General features: G+C 40.8%; 1 protein-coding gene across 4 annotated transcripts in view; it reads left to right on the top strand.

The window, feature by feature from the left end:
• The window catches only part of NOD2 (nucleotide binding oligomerization domain containing 2), a 48478-nt gene that overhangs the window by 15772 nt on the left and 4744 nt on the right, over nucleotides 1–27962 (top strand). For 3 of the 4 annotated variants that reach the window (XM_069082519.1, XM_069082518.1, XM_069082520.1), the window contains 7 exons: nucleotides 337–2149; nucleotides 8571–8654; nucleotides 8824–8907; nucleotides 11065–11148; nucleotides 13557–13640; nucleotides 13755–13838; nucleotides 25230–25313. In XM_069082519.1, coding sequence (XP_068938620.1) covers nucleotides 337–2149; nucleotides 8571–8654; nucleotides 8824–8907; nucleotides 11065–11148; nucleotides 13557–13640; nucleotides 13755–13838; nucleotides 25230–25313 — 2317 coding nt within the window. Of the gene's footprint in view, nucleotides 1–336; nucleotides 2150–8570; nucleotides 8655–8823; nucleotides 8908–11064; nucleotides 11149–13556; nucleotides 13641–13754; nucleotides 13839–25229; nucleotides 25314–26249; nucleotides 26305–27962 lie in introns of all 4 variants that reach the window. The other variant, XR_011167286.1, reaches the window with a different exon arrangement.

Below are 27962 nucleotides of genomic sequence, written 5' to 3'. Positions count from 1 at the left end.
TTGTCGATGCTTTAGACCTACAGTAGCACATCTCAAGGCCCTGTGGATTGCACTGGGACTAACGGGTTTTCCAACCCAACATTTTCTGACCAGGATGTGATTCAGAGATTCAGGTGATTTCTCTGAGAAGGAGATTCCCTGTAGCTGCAGTTCCCTGTTAGTTCAGGGATATTCTAGGTACTCTTTTGACCCATGGTCAGGCAGTATTTCTAAGCCTAGATGAACATCTAACCATTTATGATAGAAATAATCCTGAACTCCGTAGGGAGCCCAGGTCTAGCAAAGTCAGCATTCATCACTTCTAATTTTTTGTTTGTTTGCTTCTCTTTTTTCCAGCTATTGCATGTAAGAAGTACATGGCCAAGCTAAAGGCCACGGTGTCGGCCCAGTCTCGCTTCCTTAGCACCTATGATGGCACCGAGAACTTGTGCCTAGAGGATGTGTACACAGAGAACATTTTAGAGATTCAGAAGAACCTTGGAGCTGGTGCCCCCAGCCAGAAGGGCCATGACACCTTGGAGCTCCCAGACATCTTCAGTGATGGTGGTTGTGTCAACGAAGATGCCGACATGGTTCTTCTGGTGGGGGAGGCTGGCAGTGGGAAGAGCACGCTCCTGCAGCAGCTCCATCGCCTCTGGGCCACAGGCCAGCACTTTCAGGATTTCCTCTTTGTCTTCCCATTCACTTGCCGGCAGCTGCAGTCGGTGGACAAGCCGGTCTCAGTGCAGACGCTGCTGTTTGAGCGGTGTTGCTGGCCAGATGAGGGCCAGCAGGAGGTCTTCCAGTTCCTGCTTGATCATTCTGACCAGGTTTTGCTCACTTTTGATGGGTTTGATGAATTCAAGTTCAAGTTTACAGACAGGGAGACACACTGTTCCCCAATTGACCCTACCTCAGTCCAGAGCCTGCTCTTCAACCTTCTCCGAGGCAATCTGATGAAGAATGCCAAGAAGGTGCTGACAAGCCGGCCCCATGCCATCTCCCCTTTCCTCAGGAAGTATGTGCAGAAGGAACTGAGCCTGAAGGGCTTCTCTCGGGAGGGGATTGAGCTGTTCATGCGGAAGCATCACAGCGAGCCCGGGGTCGCCGACCGGATAGTCCATCTGGTGAAAGCCACCTCGGCCCTTCACGGCTTGTGCCAAGTGCCTGTCTTCTGCTGGATTGTGTCCAAGTGTCACAAGGAGCTCCTGCTGCATGGCTGTGGTTCCCTGAAGACAACCACAGACATGTATCTTCTGATCCTGCAGCATTTTGTGCTGCATGCCTCCCCTGAGAATGGGGCATGGCGCCCTGGGACTAGCAACCTTCAGCCTTGGCTCCCCACCATCCTGCATCTGGGCAGACTGGCCCTGTGGGGCCTGGGCACTTGTAGCTACGTGTTCTCCCCAAAGCAGCTGTGGGCATCTGGAGTGGATGAGGAGGACCTTTCCTTGGGCTTCCTGGTGCCATCCAAGAGCTTCTCTCAGGAGAGCCCGGCTCCTGTGGAATTCCTGCACATCACTTTGCAGTGTTTCTTTGCCGCTTTCTATCTGCTCCTTGATGCTGATGTCACACCCTCGGTCATCAGATATTTGTTCAACCATCACAAGAAGCCCAGTCGGCCCCTGGCTTGGCTGTTAACTGCGTCCTGTATCCAGTCCCCTGAGCAAGAGGAGGCGAGTGTCGCAGCCCTCCTGCAGAAAGCTGAGCCCCATAACATCCAGATCACTGCCGCTTTCCTGGCTGGCCTGCTGTCCCAGGAGCACCGGGGCCTGTTAGCAGAGTGCCAGGGGCCCTCCACCCTGCTTCTTCAGAAGCACAGCCGTGCCCGGTGGTGCCTGGCCCGAGGTCTCAGAAGGCACTTCCAGTCCATTCCACCAGCTGTGCCTGGTGAGGTCAAGAGTATGCATGCCATGCCCGAGTTTGTCTGGCTGATCAGGAGCCTCTATGAGATGCAGGATGAGCACCTGGCCCGGGAAGCTGTGTGCAAGCTGGAGGTTGGACACCTGAAGGTGACCTACTGCAACATCGGTCCTGCCGAATGTGCTGCCTTGGCTTTTGTGCTGAAAAATCTCAAACAACCTGTGGCCTTACAGCTGGATTACAATTCAGTGGGAGATATTGGCGTGGAGCAGCTCTTGCCTTGTCTGCAGGTCTGCCAGGCTCTCTAGTGAGTATTCATTCAGCTGCTTTGGAATGACCTGTAACACCCTGGGAAACCTGTAACACTTTGGGAAAGGGGCCTCAGAGAAACAGGGAATGTGAGAGCTGGAGGGGAGCTTAGAGTTTGTGATTAAAAAGTTCAAGAAACATAATTTCTGGGTAATTAATCATTTTATTATTAATGCTAGCATTTTATTAAGAAAACTGATCAGGGCGGCTAGGTGGCACAGTGAATAGAGCACAGGCCCTGGAGTCAGAAGGACCTGAGTTCAACTTCATCCTCAGATACTTAGCGCACACACACACACACACACACACACACACACACACACACACACACACACCCCTAGCCATGTGACCCTTGGATAAGTCACTTAACCCAATTGCCCTCCAAAAAGAAAAAAGAAAACTGATCAGTGGTACTCTCAAAAGGCAAGGACCTTCATGGTGGCAGGCTCTTAACTTATATGACCTTGGAAAAGTGGGTGTTCCTGAGGGTATCAGTCAACTCCAATTGGTACAATGAGAAAATGAATATTATAATGTAATATGGGCCCATTCTGATGAGGGTCTTGAGGTTAAGAGACTTAGATCACCCAAGTCTTAGTCAGAGACTTATCAATATACATATCAAAGAAGGAATCCACTTCTACCCCATACCTGTCTGATCAAACACAATGGAATTCACCAATTCTCACAGTCTGGTTGGGTTAGTTTTTCCTAAGACCCCCCCCACACACACACACACTCTTTGATTTCTGGAAGAGGAAGTAGAAAAGGAAAAAAACTTGGTCCTAATTCAATAATTAAGTCATTAAATACAAGAGAGAAATGAATTTCTCTCAAGTTCCTCTAGTCCAGGGGTTCTTAACCTTTTTTTGTGTCATAGACTTTGGCAGTCTGGTGAAGCCTGTGGATCCCTCCTCAGAATAATGGTTTTAAATAAATAAAATGTATAAAGTTACAGTGGAAACCAATTATAATTAGTTATAATATTTAAAAAAAAGTTCATACACCCCAGGTTAAAATGAGAGGATTCTTTTTTTTTAAATTTTGGAGGGCAATTGAGGTTAAGTAACTTGCCCAAGGTCACACGGCTAGGTTTTTTTTTTTGTATGTGTGTGTTAAGTGTCTGAGGCCAGATCGGAACTCAGGTCCTCCTGACTCGGGGTGGACACTCTACTCACTGTGCCACCTAGCCACCCCCAAAATTGGAGGATTCTTAAAGGTAGAATTTGAAGGGAGCTCAGGTTATCCTAGTATCCAACTGATGAGGCACAGGCTGTGGGAACCCCCTTGAATCTTCCTTTTGATGAGGCATTTGCCTGAGGCCATAAGCTCAGTACAAGTCTCAGTTAATAGCCTAGCTTTCCATTGTCCAGCTACTTACCTCCCCCCCCCCATCCACCCAAAATATCTATGTCCAAATCTGTTACCCTTAATCTAGCCTAGCCCTCCTTTGTCTGTCATTTCCAGGTAGCTTCCAGCTATTTCCTACCCTTAATCTCTCATTCCTGGAGTCTGACCTCATTTGACTCCTCCTGAAGACCCTCCCCAAACTCTTCCTCCAAACCACCCCTAGATTCCTCCCACAACTTTCTGTATATCAGACCCATCTTGCCTCCATGAAGAGGCTAGAGAATTATCTAGCCCAGACTCACTTTGTGTCAGATTATTCTGGCCCTCTTGTCCAACACAAGCGGTCACAGATAAACTTTGCTTTTGGCTGGGAGAAGACTTGAATTGAATTCATTCCGGCAGGACCTGGCTTATTGGTATTCTGGGGTCTCACACACTCTTAAATCCTTTACCTCAACATGTTATGGTTCCTGTCTAGTGGCTAGGATTCCGAGCTTTCCATTTCCAGTCTGGGAATCCAGTAATAAGAGATTAAGGGTGAGAAGTAGCTGGAGGCTACCTGGAGATGACAGACAATAGAGGGCTAGCCTAGTTTCAGGGTAACAGATTTGGGCATAGATATTTTGGGAGAATATAGGGTGGGAAATTGCTGGGGAAGGCTTATGCCCTCAGGCAAATGCCTCATCAATGGGAAGACCTCAGGAGAGTTTAGGGGGGTTCCCAGAGCCTGTACCTCATCACAACCATCTCATTTTATAGACCAGAAGAGTGAGGCTAGGAGAGGTTAAGTTATTTGCCTAAGGTCATATAGGTAGTAAGTAGCTCAACCACTTTATTTTAGGGAGGACAAAACAATGAGTTTGTGACAAGTCTGCTTTCTATTGTGCCAGACTTTTCCCCATCCCCAAGAAGCTATGCCCATCTTCCTCTGAATTATGCCAAGAGAGTTCATTAGAGGCCGTGAGTATGGTTTTATTTTTCAAAATCCAAGGAAATGGTGGCCTAGATGTCTTGGCTCAGATGAGCAAACTGATTTTCCTTTAGGAATTTAATCATGTTGTGTTCTACCCCATCTTACTCCTGTATTTATAACCCGAGCACCTATGTCATCCGTGGCGCACAGTAGGATCTTGTTGGTTAGCTTCTATTTCTGCTGCTGCAGGAGGATATTATGGACTGAAATAGCTACAGTTATCTATAAACATAGCAAACCACAGGGTGCATTGTACACATTTCCTTAATTTGTTTTTTCTATTAAATAGGATAAGGCTGCAAAATGGTATACTCCATCCCTCTAACAAAGCGTCATTTCTTATGTCATTTTTTCCCCAGACATTTTATTTTTCTCCATTTCTATGTAAAAAGTTTTTAACATTAAAAAAAAAATTAGTTCTAAATTTTCTCCCTCTCTACCCCTCCTCATTGAAAAGACAAGCAATTTGGGGTGGCTAGGTGACACAGTTAATAGAGTGACGGCCCTGGAGTCAGGAGGACCTGAGTTCAAATGTGGCCTCAGACACTTAACACAAAAACTAGCTGTGTGACCTTGGGCAAGTCACTTAACGCCAATTGCCCTCCAAAAAAAAAAAGACAAGAAATTTGATATGTTATAATATGTCAGTCTTTAGACTAGGACTCTTGAAAACCTTATTAATGATGAGGTTTAGAGTTGGGAGAGCTGGTTCTAGTGTGAAAGAACTCACATAGACCTTCTCTTTTAGCCAAAGGGAGCTTTTTATTTTCTGTGAAAAAGCATTGATGGGGGATGGGATCCCAATAGGTTCAGCAGGAATTCTGATCTTATCTAAGACCAGAAAACCTGCAATATCGTCTGGAAAGAATTCAAGGTCTCAGGCTTAATTGGAGTGAGAGTTGTAGAAGTTTATTGTTACGCTTCCGGGCAAGAGTCCTTTAGGGGACCTGCAAGTGAGAGGGGTACATGCTTTTACCTTTAAAGGGTAAGGCTGCCATTGTCAGGGCTGACCCGACGGGAGGGGCCTCACTGCATAGACAAAGGTCAGAGCTGACCAAGAAGAGCATGTGAATAGATAGTTTAGATAAGATTTGGGCCAGATCAAGGAGACAAAAGGCAAGGACAAAGGAGGGTATGGGCCAGGCCTGGGAAGAAATCAAGAGATTAAGTAAGAACAAAAGGGGTCACTGGGTGTTGCCTAGGTGGAGTGTGGGATAGGGAGAAGGGGCAGAGCTCAAGGTTGGGAAAGGACAAATTGCAGTTACAACTTCACGGACTAGTTTTACAAGTTGGTTTGACCTAGACCCCAGGTACCCCATCAGCATCATGGGCCTCCATAGCAAGAAAGCTAAGTGAGACTCTGATATTTGGGGAATTATGCTTATATAGAGGTTTTTGAATGATGATGTATCTTTAGAGGTTTTTATCAAGGTTAAAGATTAAAGACAGGACAGGATGTCATAGGATAAAGAAGACAAATGGGAATTCTTTATGGTGTAAGGATTTAAGGACAGAACAGGAGGATACAGTTTAAAAAATTAAAGGACCCAGGAAACACAGGATAAGGGAGACAAAAGCAATTCTTTTGGTACAGGTTCAAGATAAGGGAGGGAAAGGACTTCAGGGCACTTTCAGGTTACAGAATAAACTAGGAGCTTCACAAAGTACTAGTAAAGCAACCCTTAATATTATTTTTAACGCTGTGTGGGGCCCCCAAAATCCCTTACCCAGAAAAATTAAGTCAGAGGTATCTTGGGGAAGGAACAGGAAGTTTATCCCTTCCACCTGTATGAACCATCAGAATGAGGCATATAACAAAAGATAGAACAAGAATTTATACCCTAACAAAGTCAAGCTCTGCATCGCCCGCCCCTCCCCTTCTCCCATTGTCTGGGAGGTGGGCTCTCAGTCTTGGTGTGAAATCTAACTGAATGGCAGATAAGAAAGAAGCCCGCCACTATCTCCTATTGGCTGGGGGGCCAGACAGGGAACCAAGGTATTGTTCATGTCATTAAGCAAGGGAGGGAAAAAGATCACAAGCCAGAGTGAAGGTCGAAAACCTATGAAGGGGCCTAATGCTGATAAGGGTGTGGCATACAAGGGTGGTGGTGGAAAGACTCCTGAAGGGGCCTAATGCAGATAAAACTAGGGTGGAGGTCAAAAGACCCTTGAAGGGGCACTAATGCTGATGTGGCAGTAGTAAAGAGGGGGGGAAGGGCAAAACCCAAATTCTGGCTTGCTCCCACAAAACTTACAGGCTGAAAAGTTTCACCTTTCCCATTCAATTTTAGGACACTGTTTCTATCAGCATCATTGAGAAGCATTCTGTAAAAAGCAAACTCCATGAGGGCAGGGGATATTATTTTATTTTAAACTTTGTAGCTCCAACACCTAACATAGTACCTTGTACATATTTTGGGCTTAATAAACATTCATCAAATTTAAATCCCTTTCTGAAGTTCTTCAGAACTGCTGGAGTGTGTCCTATATATAAAATCCGGGGGAGCATATTCAGATTCGTTACTTTCCTATGTATTATGGCTCTATGTCTTATCTACTTTCTGATCTTGATTGGAAAATTGGCAAGAGAGAATGTCTGTTGATGGCCCCATAGTTGTTTGTTTTTTTAATCAACTTTAAAAATCTGTAGAAATAATTTTTATCCTTGTTTTTTTGTTTTATTTTGTTGTGGATTTGCTGTTGTTTCGTTGAATAGTCTAGGGAGTAATCTTTAATTAAATGGGAAGGGAAGATAGTAAAACAGCTGTTAATCCTTGTGCTGTTGGTCTTCTTAGGTCTTCAGTCCAAGGACTGATCATTTTATCACCATTCAGGTTCAATTGCCCTCATCCTGCATTTGGAGGTAGTTATAATGATGGATCTCCTGGCAGGAGGTGGACAGGTTTCATGTCCAGAGTGAGGGTGACCTAATGAAGTCTAAAAAGATTTTTCACACACAGAACAGCCTTCTGTAAATTGGTTCTGGCTGAGTATTATTTACTTAAATGTATGCCAAAGGAAGTGAATTAAGCCAAACACCCATTTACTGATTGAGAGATTCCCAGGAAGTTAGCTCTTGAAAGAATATTGGAAATTATTATTTACTCAGCTCCCATTCATGAAGGATAGACATTTGCACTATTGGGACAAATGAAAATTAAGTCCCAAGGCCTGTTGATTTCACTTTTGCAACATCTCTTGAATAAGCCCCCTTCTTTTCTCTGACACTGCCACCACTTCAGTGCAGGCCCTCATCACCTTGTGGCTGGACTATTGCAATAGCCTGCTGGGGCGGGGGTGCATCTGCCTACCTTAAGTCTCCTCATTCCAATCCATCCTTCATTCAGCTACTAAAGTGATTTTCCTGAAAATCAAATCATGTCCCCCCAGTAAACTCCAGGGGCTTCCTGTTGCCTCCAGGAGCAAATACAAAATATTCTGTTTGGCATTCAAAGCCTTTCATAACCTAGCCCCCTCCTACCTTTCTAGTCTTCTTCTACTTTACTCCCTGACATGTACCCTTTGATCCAGGGACTCTGGCCTGGCTGTTCCACACATGAGATGCTCCATCTCTCAGCTTCAGGCATTCTCTGTGTTGTTGTGTCCTCCATGCTTGGAATGATCTTCTTCCTTTGCTTTGTCTGCTGACCTCCCTGGCTTCCCTTTGAGTCCCAACTAAAATCCCATGTTCTCAAGGAACCTTCCTCAACCCCTTCATTCCAGTGCCTTCCTTCTATTAATTATTTCCTCTTTATCCTGTATGTAGCTTGCTTTTTCTGTATTTGTTTGCATATTGTCTCTTTCTTTAGATTATAAGCTCCTTGAGGGTAAGGAGGGCTATCTTTTACCTCTTTCTGTATCCTCAGCACCTAGTGCCTGACACATAGTAGTTATACTATGTGGCATAAATGTTAATTGATTGATTAAGATGTGTTTAGAGCCAATTCTAATACTATCCAAAAGATTGGGTGGGGCATCTGAGGAATCAGTGTTTAATGGAGTAAATAGTTCTTTCCCTATCAGGTATCCAATGAAGACCCTTTGCCTCTCTTTTATTTCTTCATCTTCTTTTTCTTTTCTTTTCTCTTTTTTTTAGCTTGAGAGATAACAACATTTCTGACCAGGGGATCTGCAGGCTGGTTGACCAAGCTCTGCAGTGTGACCAATTTCAGAAGCTTGCGTAAGTAGGGCTTCTATCACTGAGCTTGATCTCAGCTCTTTGGAGTATGGGTTTCTGTCTTTGGGAATGGGGTAGGTACAAGTTAAGAGGCAAATGCAGATTTGTTCCTGAGGTTCCTGTTTGTGCTAGCCTTCCTTTCATGCTGTGTGTCTCTTGTGAAATCTTTCAGGTTGTTCAATAACAAGCTGACGGATGACTGTACTCACTCTTTAGCCAGCCTCCTCAAGTACAAACAGAACTTCTTGGCATTGAGGTGAGGAGAGGGGATTCATTTCCCGAGAGATCTGCTAGCCCCCTGCCCCACCTCCCCAATAGTGATTTTGCACTTGAGCTAAGGAGTAGAAGTGCCCAAATCCAATCAATTTGGACTGTTCTAGGACTTGTGCTACCATATAATGATTTGAGATTCCAGGATTCATGGAATGCTTGATTATTGGGTAAACTGGGCAAAGCCTGGGACAGTGTGATATCCCTTAGGACTTGTTATCCTTATGATTCTTTGCCCCACCCAGGGCAAACAGTCCCTGGGCCATTTGCCCAAACAAAACGTGTCTCACACAATCTGGGTGCTGTGTAGGCACTGTGCTAAATTAGTGACAATTACGGGCTTGTTCTGAGATTTTACTGTAAATTGTGATGCAAGGATGCTGTGGTCCATCCCATAGCATTAAATTGAAGGGATTTAGCTAATCAGGCACCCTTTTTTTTTTTTCTGTACAGAAATAACAATTCAGGTCAGTAGTAGCTTAGGCAACATAGATATTAGATGATCTGTGTATCTCTGCTCTAGAGCCTACCAGCATGAAATTGACCTGATTTATGTTCTTAGTTCCCTAAGAATTTCTTCATTATTTTCAGTTGGCTTGTTTTTCTGATTATGTGGGAGCGTAGATTTAGAGCTGGTAGGGGTCTTAGAGGTCATCTAGTTCAACCTTGTCATTTTACAGTGATGGAAAAACGAGGTTGCCTGTGTATGGGAAACTGAGGCCCAGAGAAATTAAGTGGATAACCTGAGATCACATAAGTAGTAAGTGGCAGTGTCAAAATGTGAATCCAGGCCCATGACTCCAATCCAGCCCTCTCTTCACTGCACAACTCTTGTTTTTAAAGTTGGGAGAAGCATTAAAAGTTAGTAAAGCAAATAATCATCTCCCCTCCCTTGTTTGTTGGACTTAATCTTATTCACTTGTTCACCTACCCTCATTTCCTCTTTTTGTTCTCTGGCCAGTTAGCTGAGGTATTCCTAAATGAGGCCAAGGTCGAAGGATCAGTCCTCATGCAGTGAAATTAACAGCAAAGAAAAAATGGATTCATAGACAAAGGTTGAGCTCCTAAACACCTTTGGATAATTTGAAATAACAGAGAATTTGGAAAGAGTGTTGGGTTTGGAACAAGAGAACTTAAGTTCAAATTTCAGCTTTGCAACTGAAGCAAATTATTATGTCTCTCTGGTCCTTGGTTTCCTCACCTATAAAATAAGAGCTGGACTATTAGATGATCTCTGAATTCCCTTCTAATGATATCCTATGGTCCTAAGCTCATCCCTCTTATGTGAAATGCAACTCAAAGCATGTGCTCCATGGTTGCTGGGTGGATCAAGACCTGCCTGAAGAGGTTTCAGGATGTGGCTTCTGTCTTCTGACTCCTCGGTGCTTTCCTGGTTAAGTCCTTCCCCTCTACTTTGACTGGGTCTCTGTTAAATTCACAGTGTCAATCTCTGGGGCATAGAGGTAGTAGGCTCAGGGAGTTTATAAGAAACATACCTTCATTCTACCAGATTCATTCAACAGATACTCACATCTTTTTCCCCTCCCTTGTCTCATACCCCTCGACAGGGCATTTTGTGACAGTTAAATGTTACCTGCATTCAGGTTCCAGAAGAGGAAAATGAATCCTAAGAGCTTAAGGCTTGTCTTTGTACAGGCACCAAGTCAGTGACTAAAGTAAAGAGGAACATGACTCATCTTCTCTAGTCTGGCCACTCCCTTATGGTTGGGAATAAATTACCACCTATTTTGATGCTCTCTCCTTCCCTACATCCTTATACTCATTATGCTTTGCTTGATGTTTTTTTTTTTCCTCTTGCTGGTAGGAAATTAAATTATATCAGACTTTTAAAAAGGCCAGAATGATCAAGTTAAGAAAAGACTACTTTTTCTTACAAAAGAATAGTGACTAAATCCAGAATCGATCCAGGAACATGTTATCCCTGTCCTCTCCTGGCTAATCTGGCCTCCATAAAATGAACCTGCTGACCCCCTTGGCTTGGTAGAGCGATCAGGAGCCATATACAGGTTTTCTGTGTTTTGTAAATCTGAAAGCAATGTAGCAATGTTTGGGGTTAAGATGATTACAGTTATCCCTGCCTGCCTTTCAAGGTGTGTGGACTCACATTACTTTTAAATTCCAGATTGGGGAACAATCACATTACTGCAGTGGGAGCCAAGGTATTGGCAGAAGGCCTGAAAGACAACGATTCTCTTCAGTTTTTGGGGTAGGTTGGGGAAGGAAAGGGAAGAGGAGACCATTCAGAGCCTCCACAGGTCAATCTTCAATTGTTTTATGCTTCGTGCACATGAGTGTACATATACATATGTGTGAATGTGTGCGTGTGCGTGTGTGCATGTGTGTGTGTGTGCATATCAGAAGTCGATTTAAGATCCAGAGAAATAATTGCCAGGTGTTTCCTCAAAGGGTAAGAGAGAGGACTGACCTTGTGACTATACTTCACCACCTCCTCAGGCAGCTCATTTTGGACATCTTGAATTGTTAGGAAGCTTTTTTCCCTCCTAACATCAAAAGCTTCAGTTTGCCTCTTTGCAATTTATGGGTTTTGCCCTCTGGGTCAAATAGAAGAAGTCTAATCCTTCCTTCATATCGGGGGCATTCAAATACTTGAGGATGACTCTCATAGAAGCATATGTTTAGAACTAGGAGGGTCCTTGTAAGTCTTCTAGACTAACCCGTTTATTGGCATGGGACTATACCTGTGATTTCATTCATGTAGAGGAAATGCCCTCTACCAGTGAGGCAGGGGAGTGCATCTTCTAATCATAGAAAGTCATCTGGAGCACTGAGAGATTAAGTGACTTGTTCAGGACAGAATTTGTTAATGGTAGGATTTGAACACAGATCTTTCTGACTCTTCTCTTTGCCATGTTACCTCTCTGTAATCCTTTTAAGTATTATAATTATTAGTATAACTCACAATTATATCAAGCCTTCCTCATGATTACCACTGAGATAGGTAATGAAACAATTATGAATCCTTAGTCTTTCATTTTGTTAGGTTTCAGCAGATAGAAAAGGAAGCAGATAATGAAAAAAGGGAAGCTGGGTTATGGATGCTGGCTCCTAGGCAAGAATTAGGATCTAAGGATACTGGGAAGTTTCAGTCTGTATGTTTGGCTGTGAGATTGAAAGGATTCCCTCTCATGCATGGCATACCCAAAGGAGATAAGGATTGAAGGGAGAAAATAGGAGGCTGAGAATGGGGAGAGTCCTTGTTTCTGCTTTCTCTCTGTCATGAGGCCCATCCTTACCTGCCACAGAACATTCGCTTAACAGTATTACCAGTCTCGCTGTCTCTGTCTGTCTGTCTCTCTATACACACACATTAATGACATATACATATACACATATGTACATATACACACATATACATATATGTGTATACATACATTTGTGTGTATGCACACATTAATGAAATGGGAGGCTTGACTTAGCAGCAGTCAATGTGGAAACTGCACCAGGGTGGGTCAGCTGACTGCTAGCTGTGTAGGAGGCATAAAAAAAAAAGTTGATGCTAACTTAAGGGACAGTAAAAATGGACTAATGTTCTGAACAATGGAGGTGACAGTTTCACTATTGTTCTGTGTTGGTCAGATCACATCTGTAGTATCGTGTCCAGTTTTGGCTCTCATGCTTTTAAAAGGATTTCAGTAAACTGGTATATAACAGGAGTTGGGTGACTCAAATGGTTAAACATCATAGGATCCTGGATTAAGGACCTGGAAGGGACCTCAAAAGTCATCTAGTCTAACATCTTTATTTTACAGGCAAACGGCTCAGGGAGTTTAGGTAACTTATTCAAGTCACACAAGAAATAAGTAAAAGAGATGAGATTGAAGGAATGAAGGAAGAGGTATAATGGAAATAGAATCAATAAGGCTTGTCAACTGATTGGATATGTAGTGTGAAGGAGAGGGAAGAATTAAAAATGATGTCAAGATTTTGAGGCAGGATGGTCAGGAAGATATTAATACAAAAATAAAAATTGAGAAATTAGGATGAGGATCAGGTTCTGGGGAAAGGAGTTCTATTTTGGACATATTGAATTTGAGATAATGGCAAGAAACATCCAGATGGAAGTGTGGGACTTTACTTTAGGGTAGAATTTGGGGCTGGAATAATAGATTTGGGAGTAATCTTCATAGAGGTGATGAGAAAGCTCTGAGAAGAGATGAAATCACTAAAGGAGAGAAAGAACAGGAGGGCTGAAGTGGGAGCTTTCTGGGATACTTAGAGAGTGAGAGGAGGAAGAAGAGTCAGTGAAAGACCAAGAAAATTCTCAGAGAGGTGGAAGGAAAACTAGGAGAAAGTAATGTCATAGAACATTCACATGCAGCATGAAATTCCCAGGTCATTCACTTAATGTTAAATGTACCAAGATCTTCAGGCTCTGCCTATTTTCTTCCTTATGAGTCCTCAGCCTGTGTTGGGTTGGAGAGAAAATTCTCTCTTGATTTTTTCATTTAAACTTAACATTATTACACCATAGTTTGTCTTTTGAGGGGATGAAAACCAAATGGAACCTTGGGAATATTTGAGATGGTACTTTTTCCTTCATCCAGAGTCGTGAGGTGGAGTTATGCTGGCTTACATGGGTGTTTTTCATTTCAGTCTCTGGGGCAATGCAGTAGGAGATGAAGGAGCCCAGGCACTTGCATCTGCCTTACATGACCACCGCAGCTTGAAGTGGCTCAGGTGATATTGGGATCTTTGTCCTGTTGGAGAATAATTTGGGGTGGGAGAATTTGAGAGGGACAGAGTAAAGTGAATATCCAATGATTGTTGCCCTCTTGTTCCTGTTCTATACAGCCTGGTGGGGAACAACATTGGCAGTCTGGGTGCCCAGGCCTTAGGTCTAATGCTAGAGAAGAACATATCGCTGGAGGAACTCTGGTAAGTCTTAAGTGTTTACTGTATCCTTATGCCAGGGAGGGACTCTTTAGCCAGGTGGGACAGAAAAGTGCTTTGAACTAGGGCATTTTATGTGATACTCAGCTTCTGACTGGCTGCACTGATGGAAGCAGACAGTTGTTTGAGTAAAGAATAGATAACCCATTCCTAATTTATGGGTACGTTTAGAATGTTACAGCTCTACTGTGAAACCATTTGATCCTGGTACTCCAGAAACAAAGATTTAAGGAGAGCATGAGATGATGCAGATATCTGAGAAAACAGTAATTTGTCAAAAAAAGTCTGCTTCAGGTCCAGGGTGACCCCTTTTACCGAACCAGCTGATTATAAGGGAAATTGCCACACCTATAGACTTCTCTGTCTTTGATATACTTACTTTACATCATTGCAGCTATAGTTCCTTCTTATTTTTTTTTTCACTTCTAATCTTGCTTAGTAACCCTATGAAATCTATTGCAGGCAGAAACTACTTTAAAAAAAATCTAGGTACAATTATATCATACAAACAACAATATGCAAACTTGTTCTACATACAGTGATCCCTTCACAAAAAATGGGAAAGAATTTCTCTTCTAGATCACATCATTTAGCAACAAGTTCCCCTATTCTTAATCTGTTATTTATTTATTTTCCAGCCAATAAGAATTTATTATTAAATTTTATTTTTTTCAATTAGCAAAAATCTGCCTTTTTGTTCTCCTCTCCTATTAAGAATAAAAGAAAAACAAAATCCCCATTATAAACATGTATAACCAAACCAAACAAATTTCCACATTGCCCATTTGCAAAAGAAAAATATATAAATATATACAAACACATTTTATACACATTTATACTGTGTGTGTGTGTGTGTGTGTGTGTGTGTGTGTGTGTGTTTCATTCTGTAATCTGGGTCTTGCTCCTCTCAGGCAGGAGGTGAGCAGTATGTTTCATCATTAGCCTTTTGGAATCATGGTTGATCATCATGCTGATCACAGCTCATAAGAGTTGTTTGTCTTTACAATATTATTGTCATTCTATAAACTACTCTGGTTCTGTTCACTTTACTCAGTATCAGTTTCTCTGAAACTACCCCCTTCATCATTTCTTATAGCATATCAGTATTTCATTACATTTATATACCATAACTCATCTAGCAGTTTCCCCATGAATGGTCACCTCAGATTCCAATTCTTTGCTACCTCAAGAAGAACTATAAATATTTTTCTACATACTTAATGTTTGTTTTGCTTAGGATTAATTCTTTCTTTAATCTACCCTCCCGCTAGCTCTACCTTCTCTCACTTCCCCTATTTCTTTGTTGAATGAAATGTATTTATATATCACTATGGATATTTGTCCTTCCTTTGCTCAATTCAAATGACAGTGATGTTTCAAGTATCATCTTTCCCCCTTGTCTATATAATAGATTCCAACTTGCAAACCTGAGATAATTTTTCCTTACTTTCCCTTTTCCCTTCCCTTCTTCAAATCTCTACCCTTACCCCACTTCAGTGTATTCCTGTTCCCCTCTCTTTCCATTCTTCTTTTAAGATCATCAATACATAACAGAGTCACTCCCAGGCCTTCTATCTAATTAGACTCCCTCTAAAACCCCTGATGTGGATAAACTTCAAAGGGAACATGTTTCATTTCCCCATATCAGAATTTAAGTAGTTTATACTTGTTAAGTTCCTTATCATTTTCTATTCATGCTTACCTTTTTTAATGTTTCTCTTAATTCCTATATTGGAACTTCGAAGTTTCTATGCAGCTCTGTCTTTTTATCAAGAATGTTGGAAGTCCTCTGTTTCATTAAAGGCTTACTTTTTCCCTGTAGGATTATACTTAATTTTGTTGGGTAAGTTATTCTTGGCAGAAAACATAGACCCTTTGCCTTCTGAGATGTTGGATTCAAAACTCTCTGCTACTTTGTAGTGGTGGCTGCTAAGTTGTGTGATTTTGACTGGTTTCTCAGGACTTGAATTCTTTCTTTCTGGTTGCTTGTGATATTTTTTCTTTCACCTGGAAGTTCTGGATTTGGGCTACAGTGTTCTTAAGAGTTCTTGTTTTTCAGTTTCTTTCAGTAGGTAATTGATAGATTCTTTCTATTTCGATTTTGCTCTCTTTTTCTAAGAGATTTGGTTGTTTATAAGATTTCTTGAAATAAAATGTGTAGGCTCTTTTTTTGGTCATGGATTTCAGGTAGTTCTTAATTCTTAATTTTTTCTCCAACTCTTTTCCATGTCTGTTGTTTTTGCTATAAGTTACCTTACATATTTTTCTATTTTTTCAGTCTTTTGACTTTGTTTTGATATTTATTGTTGTCTCATGGAATTACTGATTTCTGTTTGTTCCATTCTAATTTTCAAGGAATTTATTGTTTGAGCAAAATTTTGTACCAATTGTATATAGCCTGACTATTAATTACATTTCTAATTCTTTCTTTCATGACTCTCACTTTTTCCCCTTTAGCTGTCTCATTTATTAAAAAAAAAAACCCAACTTTAATTCTTCAAAATAAAAACAAACTCTTGCTTTCTCTTCCAGAAATTCTACTTGAATTTGTGTCCAAGCTATGGTTTTCTTTAATATTTTGCTTGTTTTGGAGTCATTATCTTCTATGTTTATATCTCAAGTGTCTTTGTTACCTTTTTCTCTTCTCTTCTCTTCTCTTCTCTTCTCTTCTCTTCTCTTCTCTTCTCTTCTCTTCTCTTCTCTTCTCTTCTCTTCTCTTCTCTTCTCTTCTCTTCTCTTCTCTTCTCTTCTCTCCCCTTCCCTTCTCTTCCCTCCCCTCCCCTCCCCCCCTTCCTGTTCCCCTATTCACTGTGCCACCTAGCTTCCCCAGCTGTGCCACCAAGCTGCCCTATGTCTTTGTTACCTTAATAGCTTTTTATGGTGAGACGCCCCCCTTTTTGTTAGCTTATTCATTCAGCTTACTTTCTGACTTTAGACTTTGTATTAAGACCAGATTCTAAGCACTTGTGGAGGAAAAGTCTGGGCTAGTCCTATTGCTGCTTTCTTGGGGTATTGAGTGTTGTGTTTTTCTCAGATATCAGGGACAGTTCAGGCCAAGGGACCTGAAATATTTCAGTGCTCTCAAAGTGACTGACCCAAGGCAAAGGCTGATCACTGTTCCTCTGGTCTGAGCTCTTTAGTTCTTGACTTGGGTTTGCATCTTAGCAACAGTATATTGCTGCTAGATTCTGCAGCTATCAGCTAGCTGGAAGGCTGTTAGTTCAGAGTAAAAGAACTGCAGACTTTCTTTGATCTGGAGTGCTTCCCTGATTATTCCTCTGTATGCTTCAGAGTGCACTAGTAAGTAGAAATGAGATCTTGCTGTGTTCCTGGGGCTCCAGCCACAGAGCTCCCACTTGTTTCTCAGTTTACTCCTTGCTCAGTACACTGTCCAAGTTCTGTGACTGTACCTTACCCTGACCTACCATTGGTCCCCTCCTCTGTTCACTGGTTCTGTGACTCATAACTAGGTAGTGGGTGACACAGCTGACAGTGGCATGGTATAGGCCGGGAATCTTGTCTTGACCTTAGGCAAGGTCCCTGGGTGCTGGAGTACTCTGAGGGGGCACACTTGGCCAGACCCCATCCCTAGGTCCATAGAACTCTCTGTCTCCTTTTGTTGACCTGGGCTTGACAAGTTACTGTGACTTCTTGAATTTTTCCATCAAGATTTGTTTAGATACATTTTCTAGATCTGTTTGGGGGAGTTTTTTTGTGGGGGGAGATAAGTGAGCTTGCTGTACTTCTTCCTGCAACTCCACCGTCTTGTCTCTGTCCCTGTCCCTCCCCTAGTCTCTTGTTCATTAAGAAGCAGGCTTTAGAGCACCTCCTGTGCCATCAGTGAAAAAGTGGAGTATGGACAGAAGCAGAATAGAAGGACTAGAGGATCCTTTTATCATTGATTTATCATTAGTTTTTAGAGAAGAATGTTTTACCTAAAGCAGGTGGAAACAAGACAACTTTGAGTTATCCTTGATCGTAAAGAACTCTGTAAATCCCCAGAGTTGTGACCCAACAAGAGGAGTCTTATTGGTGTCTGCATAAATCCTGTCTTTTTGTCTTTCTCCTGTGTTCTCTGCTGATTTCAGTGGGCTGGGATTGGGAAGCTAGGGGTGCTTTTCTCTCTTGTTGCTCTTGGCTCTCCAGAGCTTTGATAGCAGGCCCATCCTTTGTATACAGGGTTTAACTTTGATACGGGAAGTGTAATGTGGTATATGGTAAAGCACCCTTGACTTGGAGTCAGGAGAACTGGGCTCATGTTCTAAATCTATGACTGATGAGCCATATGAACTTGAACTTGGGCTAGGCACTTACCCTCTGTCTCTGGGAGCTCCTTTTATAAACAACTTGCTTTGTGAGCTGTAACTTGCTATATAAATATGAGTTATTTTTCCTATCATTTTCAGAGCAGATCCTGGGTGGTTTAGAAAACATGTGTGTCGGTCCTTGATTTGATCCATTTTCTTAACATCCCAGGCCAGCAGTCAAGCCCGGTTAAGGACATAGGTTAAAACTGATAGGAATTTGAGAAAGCATCTACCTCTGACTAGATCATTGATGCTTATGAAGTAGTTTTTTCTTTCTTGCTACATTGTAAATGAATGTTACAGTGAGTTTTTGGTCCTGAGTACTTTGAGAACTCTTAAATACATTGTAGAAAAGACTCCTATTCTGCTCTGGTGTGGGTTGAAGCTTTTGCATCTTATTTCTCCCTATGCCATAGCTGCTGTTTCCTCACAAAATACCCATCCATATTTTGTATACATTTATATCCTCACATATTGTTCCTGAGAGAATATGAGCTCCCTGAGGGCAGAGAGGTTTCATTTTTGATTTTATGTCCCCAGCACCTACCCCAATGCCTGTCACATACTTGGCAATAAATAAATGCTTGTTGATTGATTGACTGGAAATTGGGATAGAGAAGACCTTATAGAACTATGTAGTGAGAGGGAAGTTCACCCAGAGTGAAAAATGAACCATGAATAATTTTCACACATATAATCTTAGAATGATAGGATCACAGAATCTCAGAGTTGGGAGAAACCTCACAGAGCTTCTAGACCAAACTGGACCTGAGCAAGAATTCCTGCAACAGTGTACCCAAGTGGTCCTCAAACTATTGTGCAAAGACCTCTAGGAAAAGGCATCCATTCCCTTCTAAAGCATTTGATTAGGGGAGGTGATATCCACATACAAAAGTATATACCAAATAAATACATTTTATTTTTTTTTTGGGGGGGAAGATAAGGGAAACAATAGCAAGCCAGGAGAATAAGGAAAACCTAGTATTGGAAGTATCTTTCGATTTGAGCTTTGAAAGAAATTAGGGACTCTAAGAGACAGAGGGCAGAAGGGACTGCATGTCACCCATGGGAGATAGTTTAGGCAAAAGCATGGAAATGAAATATTATATGTCCAAGGGAGTGGTGGTGAGAGGAGAGCAATAATGTCTAATTAGTCTGGAAAAGTAGGTTGGAGCTATTATCAAGGGCTTTAAATATCCAACAGAGGAATTTATATATATATGTATATATTTTTTTTGCTTTTTGCATTTTGGAGGGGGGAAAGTAGGGCAACTGGGGTTAAGTGACTTGCCCAAGGTCACACAGCTAGTTTTGTGTGAGGAATTTATATTTTATCCCAGAGATAACAGACAGCCACTATAGTTTACTGAGCAAGGGAGTGCCATAGTCCTGTCTGTGCTTTTGGAAGGTCAATGGCAGCTGTGTAGAGGATAGAATAGAGAAGGGAAAGACTTATGGCAGGGAAACCAACTAGAAGGTCATTGCATTAGTCCAGGAAGGAGAGGTTATGAAGTCATGAACAAGCATGGTGGCCATATGAGTGTAAAGAAAGAGATATATGTGAGAGATGTTATGAAGGGAGAAGCCATAAGACCTTGGCAACTAATGGGATGTAGGGGTATAAAGAAAGAGTGAGGGGTTAGAATGGTTCAGGTTGTAAACCTGGGTGACTGGAAGGATGTTGGCATACACAACAGAACTAGGAAAGTATAGAATAGGAGTTGATTTAGGAGTGGGGAGGAAGATAATGAGTACTATTTTGGACATGTTGAGTTTGAGATGCCTATGTGACAGAAAATTTTAAATGTATCACAGGAAGTTGTAGACATGGGACTATAGCTCTGGAGAGAGACCATGGCTGGATATGGAAATTTGGGTGTCATCTGTCTAGAGAGGATAAGTGAACCCATGAGAGTTGATGGGTGAGAGAGAGAATAGAGAGAAAGAAGTGAAATGGATCCAGGATAGAATCTTGGAGTACACCTACAGTTAAGGATTGGAGTATGGAAGGTGATGGAGCAGAGGAGATAAAGAAGGAACAGTTAGACAGAAATTACAAATTAAAACCAGAGAAATGAGAGATAGGTGCTCTGAAAACCCAAAGAGGAGAGAGTATCTAGGAGGAGAAGGTTATCAGCAGTGTCATATGCTGCAAAGAAAGGTCAAGAAGGTTGAAGACTAAGGAAAAGTCAGCAGATTTTGCAATAAAGAGATCATTAATAACTTTAGAAAGACTGGTTTCGGTTGATTGATGAAGTCAGAAACCAGATATCAAGGAGCTCAGAAGTGAGTGGGAAGATAGGAAATAAAGGCATAGACAGCCTTTTCTTTTCCCCCTAAGAGCTGTGCTATTAAAGGAAGGAGATAAATTATTTGATAGCTTGAGGTGATGGTAGTGTTAAGTGATGGTTTTTTAAGCATGGGGAACATCCTGGGCCCTTTTGCAGGCAGCTGGGAATGTAGATAGAGACTGAAGATAAGGGTAGGAATGATTTTGGGGGTATTTTGCCTAAGAAGATCAGAGGAAATCATATTTTGCCTAGCTTTTCTCTGAACTCTTTGAAATGTTTTCTCGGAATTTAGGGTGTATGTCAGACTATGGCCACTTTCATCTTCTTCTCTGTAATAATTACTAAGATGGAATGGTGACTTCATAAGATTCCTATGATTTTCACCTCAGCAGTTAGTTCCTGTTTATTGATTAGAATCAGATCCAGAATTCAAGTTTCCCTTGTTCATTTTTTTTTTTACCTTTTGAATGGTAAAATTATCATAACAGATGTCAAATTATTAGCAGCTTTGATATTGGCAGAGAGAACACTCTAACAAATGTCTGGATAATTTGAAGTCCCCAATCACTATTAAAACATGCCTAAATGCCTGGCTTGTGTTCTGTTTCCTGAACATCTCATTTATTTCCTGTTTGTTTCTTGGTGGTCTGTAGCATATTCCTTTAAATATTTTTTTAGTGTTTATTGAAATCTTTTATTTTTGCATTATCTGCATTTATGAAGAGATCTCTCTCCCTTCCCTATTCAATGGATCATCCCTTATAACAAAGAATTTTTTAAAAGAGAAAGAAAGTTTGGTAAAATTAACACATTAAGTGTGGCAGTATATGCAGTGTTCCATACCTATAGTCCCCCTACCTCTGTAAAAATGAAAGGGAGATGCATCTCTTTTCTTCTTTGTGGCCAAACTTGATCATGATAATTATGCAGAGTTCTATTTCTTTGATGTTGCTGCGGTGGTTGTTTACATCATTGAAGATACTATCTAATATTATTTTCATGTTCCTGCTTTTTTTCACTTTTCATCAGTTCAAGTAAGTCTTTCCACGAGTATCTCTATTTTCCATATCTGTTGTTTCTTATGGTACAATAATATTCCACTCAATTCATGTATTACAGCTTGGTTAGTCATTCCCTGCTGTTCTAGTTATAATACTACTTTTGTTTCTGTCTCATGTTGATCTTTATCCATAAGCTCTAGGCATGGATTTTTGCATATTTCTTTCCAGTTAATTAAATTCAGTAAGCATTTAATATACACCTACTTTCTGTTAGGTATTGGGGTTACAAAGACAGAAACAAAATGGTCCCAGCTAGAGAGGTTTACGTTCTACTACTATATGTATAAATAAGTAAAAAGAAAAAAAAATGTATATATATGTATATATATATATTTATAAAGTGACTACAAAGTAATCTTGAAGGAGGGAGAGTGCTAAAAACTGGGGGAATTGAGAAAGTCCTCTTGTAGTAGGCAGACCATTGAACTGAGGCTTGGAGGGATCTGGAGATTCTACGAGGTAATGATGAAGGAGGGAGAGGGTTCTAAACATGTGGGACAGCCTGAGCAAAAGCACAGAAGCAGAAGATGAAGTGTGATGTTTGGAGAACTATACATTAATGTATGCATACATACATTATATAATTAGATATTAGTGCATGCATAATGAAATGGTGGCTGATTTGGAAGGTCAGATTTTGAAGGACTTTAAATGCCAAATAGAGGAATCTGTATTTCATCCCAGATGCCCTAAAGATTCTTGGGTGGGGGAGAGATGTGGTTAGGATATCTCACTTTAGCAACAGCTCAGAGCATTGACTGGAGGAGGGATAGACTAGAAGTAGGGAGACAAATCCTGGAGGAGGCTACTTCATAAGTCCATATGAAGGGTGAAGAATGTGGATGACTTTTTGATTGTGAAAATTAGAAAAGATATACAATGAGAGCTAGAGAACTAGAGTTATGCAGTGAATATAGTTTTGGGGAGCCAGGATCATCTGAGTTTGATCCCTGCCTCAGATACTTACTATCAGTGTGACTCCAGATAGATGACAATTTCTCTGAATCTGTTTTCCTTCCAGTAAAATGAGAATAATTATAGTACCTACTTTACAGAGTTGTTACGGTCAAATGAGATAAAGTATTTTGCCAACATTAAAGCACCAATTAATGTGTTAGCTATTCTCCTACTCTCCATCATCATCATCATCATCATAATTCTATAATGCTACTTGTTCTCCCTCCCCTACTTATCTTGCTTCTTTTTTCTTATTTTTATTGATGTCTTTTTTATATTACCTTCATTTCTAAATATTTCTCTGCTCTTCCATACCCAACAAACCATCCTCTGTAACAGAATTTTTAAAAGGCAGAAAGAGAGGAGCATTCCAGTAAAACCAATAAACATATCAGCCTATCTGATAGTATATGCAGTATTTCACACAATCATCCTACCTCTCCCCTCCCTACTCTCACCAGCTAAGAAGAGAGGGAGCTACATCTTCTCATCCCCAGGATCAAACTTGGTCATTATAGCCACACATTGTTCAGTCTGAATTTTATTTGTCTTTTCTGTTATGTAGATATTAAACATGTTGTTTTCCTGGTTCTGCATATTTACTTCTGCATCTGTCTGGCTTCCTGTGCTTCTCAGCATTCACTATATTTGTCATTTTTGGACCTCAGTAATATTCCACTGCAGTATCACAATTTGTTTAGTTATTCCCTGGTCATCTACATTATTTTCTAGTGCCTTGTACAGTACAAAAGGTGCTGCTATGAATATTTTGCTATATGTAGGGTTTTTCTGTCCTTGACCTCCTTGTGGTTTTCTTGCTAATTCTGAATAAGGTATACGTTTCCAGAGCCATTTTCTTGTCATGGGTTCTGTCACATCACATTGCTATATTGGGGCAAAATTGGCATCTCCTGTTAACCTAACATTTAGCTTTATGTTATGTATTATTATATACAGACATCTGAGATCATGAATTTAGTGCTGGTTCCTTTCTTGGATTTTGCCTACTGTGCATTTCTGGGCACCTTTACTATTTTTCTTTCATCTTCTTTGTTGGTACTCTCAATGATATCTAGTTTTCTGCTTCTTTTTTCTCTTCTTCATTTTCAGTCCTTGAGATTAGACTTGGAATACTCCAGGAGATATATTCCTTACCTTTATTATGTATACTCCATCCTGGACCTAGAGCCCCAAATTCCTATATTTTAAACCCTACTCTGGAATGCAAATCTTGTTCTCAGACACCATCTAATTCACCTGTTAACTTCTCAAATAGACCTTTCTCTTCTCAAGCCCTTGCCTTTATGTCACTGAGGTGATGAAAAATATGAACCATTACTCAAAAGTTTCTTGCCCAAAACTTTGTAATTCTTAGGAATACATTCTGGTTTCTTTCAAATAGACAATTAACAAACATTATTAAGCACTCACTATAGGCCGGGGATTGTACTAAGCTGTAGGGATAGATAGATATGGCAATATTGTTTATGCCTATATGAATTACTAGATATGGCTGGTCATCAGGTCTGATAAAACTTCAGAGATTTCTTGCCACGTGCAAGTCATTAGACCTCTTTATTGTTATTACTGGTTGAAAAATAGCTGCCTTCCACAGTCCTGTCACCAGCCACCGCAGCCTATTCTCTTCTTTCTCTGACTTTTACTCAATGATCTTTCACCTGATTATAGCTATGGATCTTAAGTAGCTGCTTTGTTGGAACCCTGTTGCAACTCTACCTCTCTGATCCTTTGATCCTCAGAAGGTTCCACTTCTTTCCTCTTTGAGAAGAACCTCAAATACTTAGGTCCAAATAGTTTTTTCTTTAGGTATCATTATTCTACTCTCCTTCCTATTGCCATAAGCCTATTATCCCTTTTGGCTCTTTATTTCTTCTTTGTTTTACCTGAAGGTAGGTAGGTAGTGCAGTGGATAAACTTGGAGGCTGGACTTGGGGTCAGGAAGACCTGGATTCAGATCCAGCCACAGGCACTTGGTAGCTGTTTCACTTGAATTGAGCCAGTCATTTGACCTATTGCCTCAGTTTCCTTTAAAAAATGATGATAATAATAGCACCTACCTCCTGGGGTTGTTTTGAAGATAAAATGAGATAATATTTATAAAGTACTTTGCAAATCTTAGAGCTCTATGTAAATGCTATTATTATTTTCTCATTTCTCATTCCTTTTTAAAAACAAATTCTTCTGTCCAGAGTTGATTATTATTTTCCCTTCTATTTAAATACACTTTCTTCTCTTGAAGAGGTCAGTGAATGATAGGACTGAAAAAAGATGTAGTTGTGAACAATATTTAGATCAAAGATGAATTTCTAATCTTGAGCTTTCAAGGGTGGAGGTAATCACTGAGATCCTATTTGGCATCATCAAAGAAAGCATATGACATAACTTCATTGGCAGAACAAATCATTTCTGTTTGAGTTTTGTAGCTTGTAAATCATCTTAATCCTTCTACTTGAAAATACAATCATAGGGGCATCTCAATCCAAGGAAGAGGTTTAGTCCTAAAAAGTTGCATGCAAATCAAATTCCATTTAAAGTACATTATGGGTTTGGTACTTAAAGGACCCCCAGCCCAATTCTGTGTGAGTACAAAGAAATTGTGTCAATATCATGTAATGAGAACAACCACTCTGAGGTTTGCTTCTTTTGTAAGATTGGAAAATTAGGTGTGGGTTTTTTCTTAAAGTGGAGCCTACCTATAGTAATGATGGCATAACTAGATATTATTTGTATTCTTGCTAGCCTCGAAGGGAACCATCTTCAAGATGAAGACATGTGTGCCCTGGTGCATGGACTTAAGAAAAATTCAAGTTTGCAAGTCCTTAGGTAAGTGACCTGTTGACTGTTGTGAAAACAATATTACAATGTCTCTGGGAACTAACTGCCTGTAAAAAAGGGAGGTGGTCATGTCCTAAATCATAATTTGTGTCATATGTACCATATCATCACAAGGCTAATCGGGGTCCTGATCCAATCTAGGAGAAGAAATGCATTCTGATGCAGTACAAATCCTTCTGTCTCAAAGGGGAAGCAGCATGGGATATAATAATGCAATATTGGGCTTTGGGTCTGGCTCTGCCACTGACTAGCTGTGAATCCTTGGGCAAGCTTCTGTTTTCTGGACCTGATATTCCTATCTGTAAAATGGGAGTGGGAGTAGGCTAGATGATCTCTAAGGCTTAACATTTAATTGTTCTGTGACTCAGGGTCACTTTGCTCTGTGAACTTCATGTGGTCCGTCTTGTCCAGATGGAATAGTGGATAGGAGCTGAATTTGGAGTTAGGGAGTTAGGAAGACCTGAGTTTGAATCTTCCCTAGATAAATCATTTAGCCTCTTTGAGCTTCTGTTTCTTCAACTGTAAAATGGATATAGTAATAGTACCTGTTTCATAAGGTTGTTGTAAAGATCAAATGAGGTAATATATTGTAAATTGCTTTGAGCCTTTGAAATGCTACTTAAATATTAGCTATTATTAAAAAGTAAAACCTCATGAGCAAAGAATAGGAATTTGATCAATAAGAACTTTTGTGCTGAAAACAACAGTTTTACAGGCAGCATGTTTGTGATCGAAAGCCATCTTGCTCTAGAGGTGTTTTTAGTGTGAGGGTGGATGCAGGGTAGGGGAATGATTTCTTTACCCCAATAATTGTTACTACAAGCGAAATATCTATATAGTTCTTTAAACTTTGCAAGACATTATCTCATTTGATCTTCACAACAACACTGTGAAGTAGGTGCTATTATTGTTTTTATTTTACAGATGAGGAAACAGACACTGAGAGAGGTTAAGTGACTTCTCCAGTATTACACAACTGGTAAGTATGTGAGGCACAATTTGAACTCAGGTCTTCCTGCCTCCAAGTCCAGTGGTGAAGGGGAAAGAAACAACCATTCATTAAGTGTCTCCAATGTGCGAGACGGTGTACTAAGGGCCTTTATAAATATTATCTCACTTAACCCTTACAACAACCCTATGAAGTAGGCATTACTACAATTTCCATTTTATGGTTGAGGAAATGGAGACAGAGTTTGAATGACTTGCCCAGGGTCATGCAGTTAGGAAATATCTGAGGCCAGATTGGAACTCAAGTCTTTCTGACTCCAGGCTTAGCCCTCTAGCCCACTATCCACTGTACTGCCTAGCTGCCACCAGACCTACAGGAAGAGCAAATGGGGCTCAAATGCAGAATAAATCATCAAGCAGGTGGCAATTAAGGGTTTGAGCTGTGTTTGCATTTGGCAATAGTAAGGAGGCAGTGTTCCAAACCATGTCCTGAGCCAAAAGGCCTCATTTTGAAATAGTTTAAGAGATGCATCACATGCTGCCTGGTGCTAGAGCAGAGTTGCATCTGCCCTGGCAAATATGTCCCTAGGAAAATGCTTGTCTTTGGTGACAAGCAGACAGCTGTCTCTGTTGAAAACCGTCTGCTTCCTGACAGACAGACATCCACTTTAGTTCTACTTGTTTGTGTTGCTTTTGGGGGGCTGTGAAGATGCCAGTTGTTTGAGGGAAACATTTCCACTTGTTACTCCGGTGAGAGACACTGGCAAATATCAGAATTTGGCAGAAGTGTCGATGAAGTTAGGACTCAATGCAGATTTTACAAATTTGGTCTGAAGGGAAGTGGGGTTAATAATGTGACTCATTATTGTACAGATTTAGATACACCACAGCGAAATCCTGCTCCTCCAAACATAGCAACTCTTTTTCATATAAGCTCAGATATAATATCAGCCCAACATTATTTGGCATATACCTTCTGCTGGCATGTTACTGTAGTTGGGCTCTTACCTTACAAATGTTTGCCCAAGGAGATAGAAGTATTCATCTGTCTTAATTGAAAGAGTAGTTTTCTTTATCTAAGGTTAGCTGTCACCGGAGTATTATACTTTGGACTTCACTGCTACTAAAGGTCTAGAGTAGAGACAGCATCCAATTAACTTGTTTTTGTATCCCCCAGCACAGCACCTATAAGACTCAACAAATGTTTGTTGATTGATCGGTCCTTAAAGTGGGTGGGGTAAGGAGAGAGTGGGTGGGATCAATTCAGGAAAACAAGGATTTATAAAGCCATCCACCTTCAGTCACTTAATCCACAAGTCAGTCCACAACAAGCATTTATGAAGCACTTATTTTGTGCCAGGCTATTTGATCTCTCAGAGTTGCAGTTTCCTCATCTATGAAATGGAAATAATTCTTGCACTATCTGTCCCATTAGGCTGTTGTAAGGAAAGCAATTGGGAGTTGTTACCACAATTAGAATTCATTCCTTAACCTCCTTAGTGACTAAAGGCTGGGACATTGAAGCTGGTGGGGGTGATGATTTGGAGTAGGCAGGCTTTGGGATACCCCATGCAAAATTATTCCCTACTCTTTCTGTTCATAAAGTTGGTTCCCATCTCCAACCCTCCCTGTAATAGAAATGATTAAAAGGAAGGTCATTTCTGAGGACTTCAGATTTGCAGTTCAGTG

This window comes from Petaurus breviceps, unplaced genomic scaffold (genome assembly GCF_028583685.1).
Source record: "Petaurus breviceps papuanus isolate PSGF00001 unplaced genomic scaffold, PetGlider_PUasm1.0 171, whole genome shotgun sequence".
Classification (NCBI taxonomy): domain Eukaryota; kingdom Metazoa; phylum Chordata; class Mammalia; order Diprotodontia; family Petauridae; genus Petaurus; species Petaurus breviceps.
The sequence above is the reverse complement of the archived record's forward strand: the minus strand, read 5'-3'. Positions and strand labels throughout refer to the sequence as shown.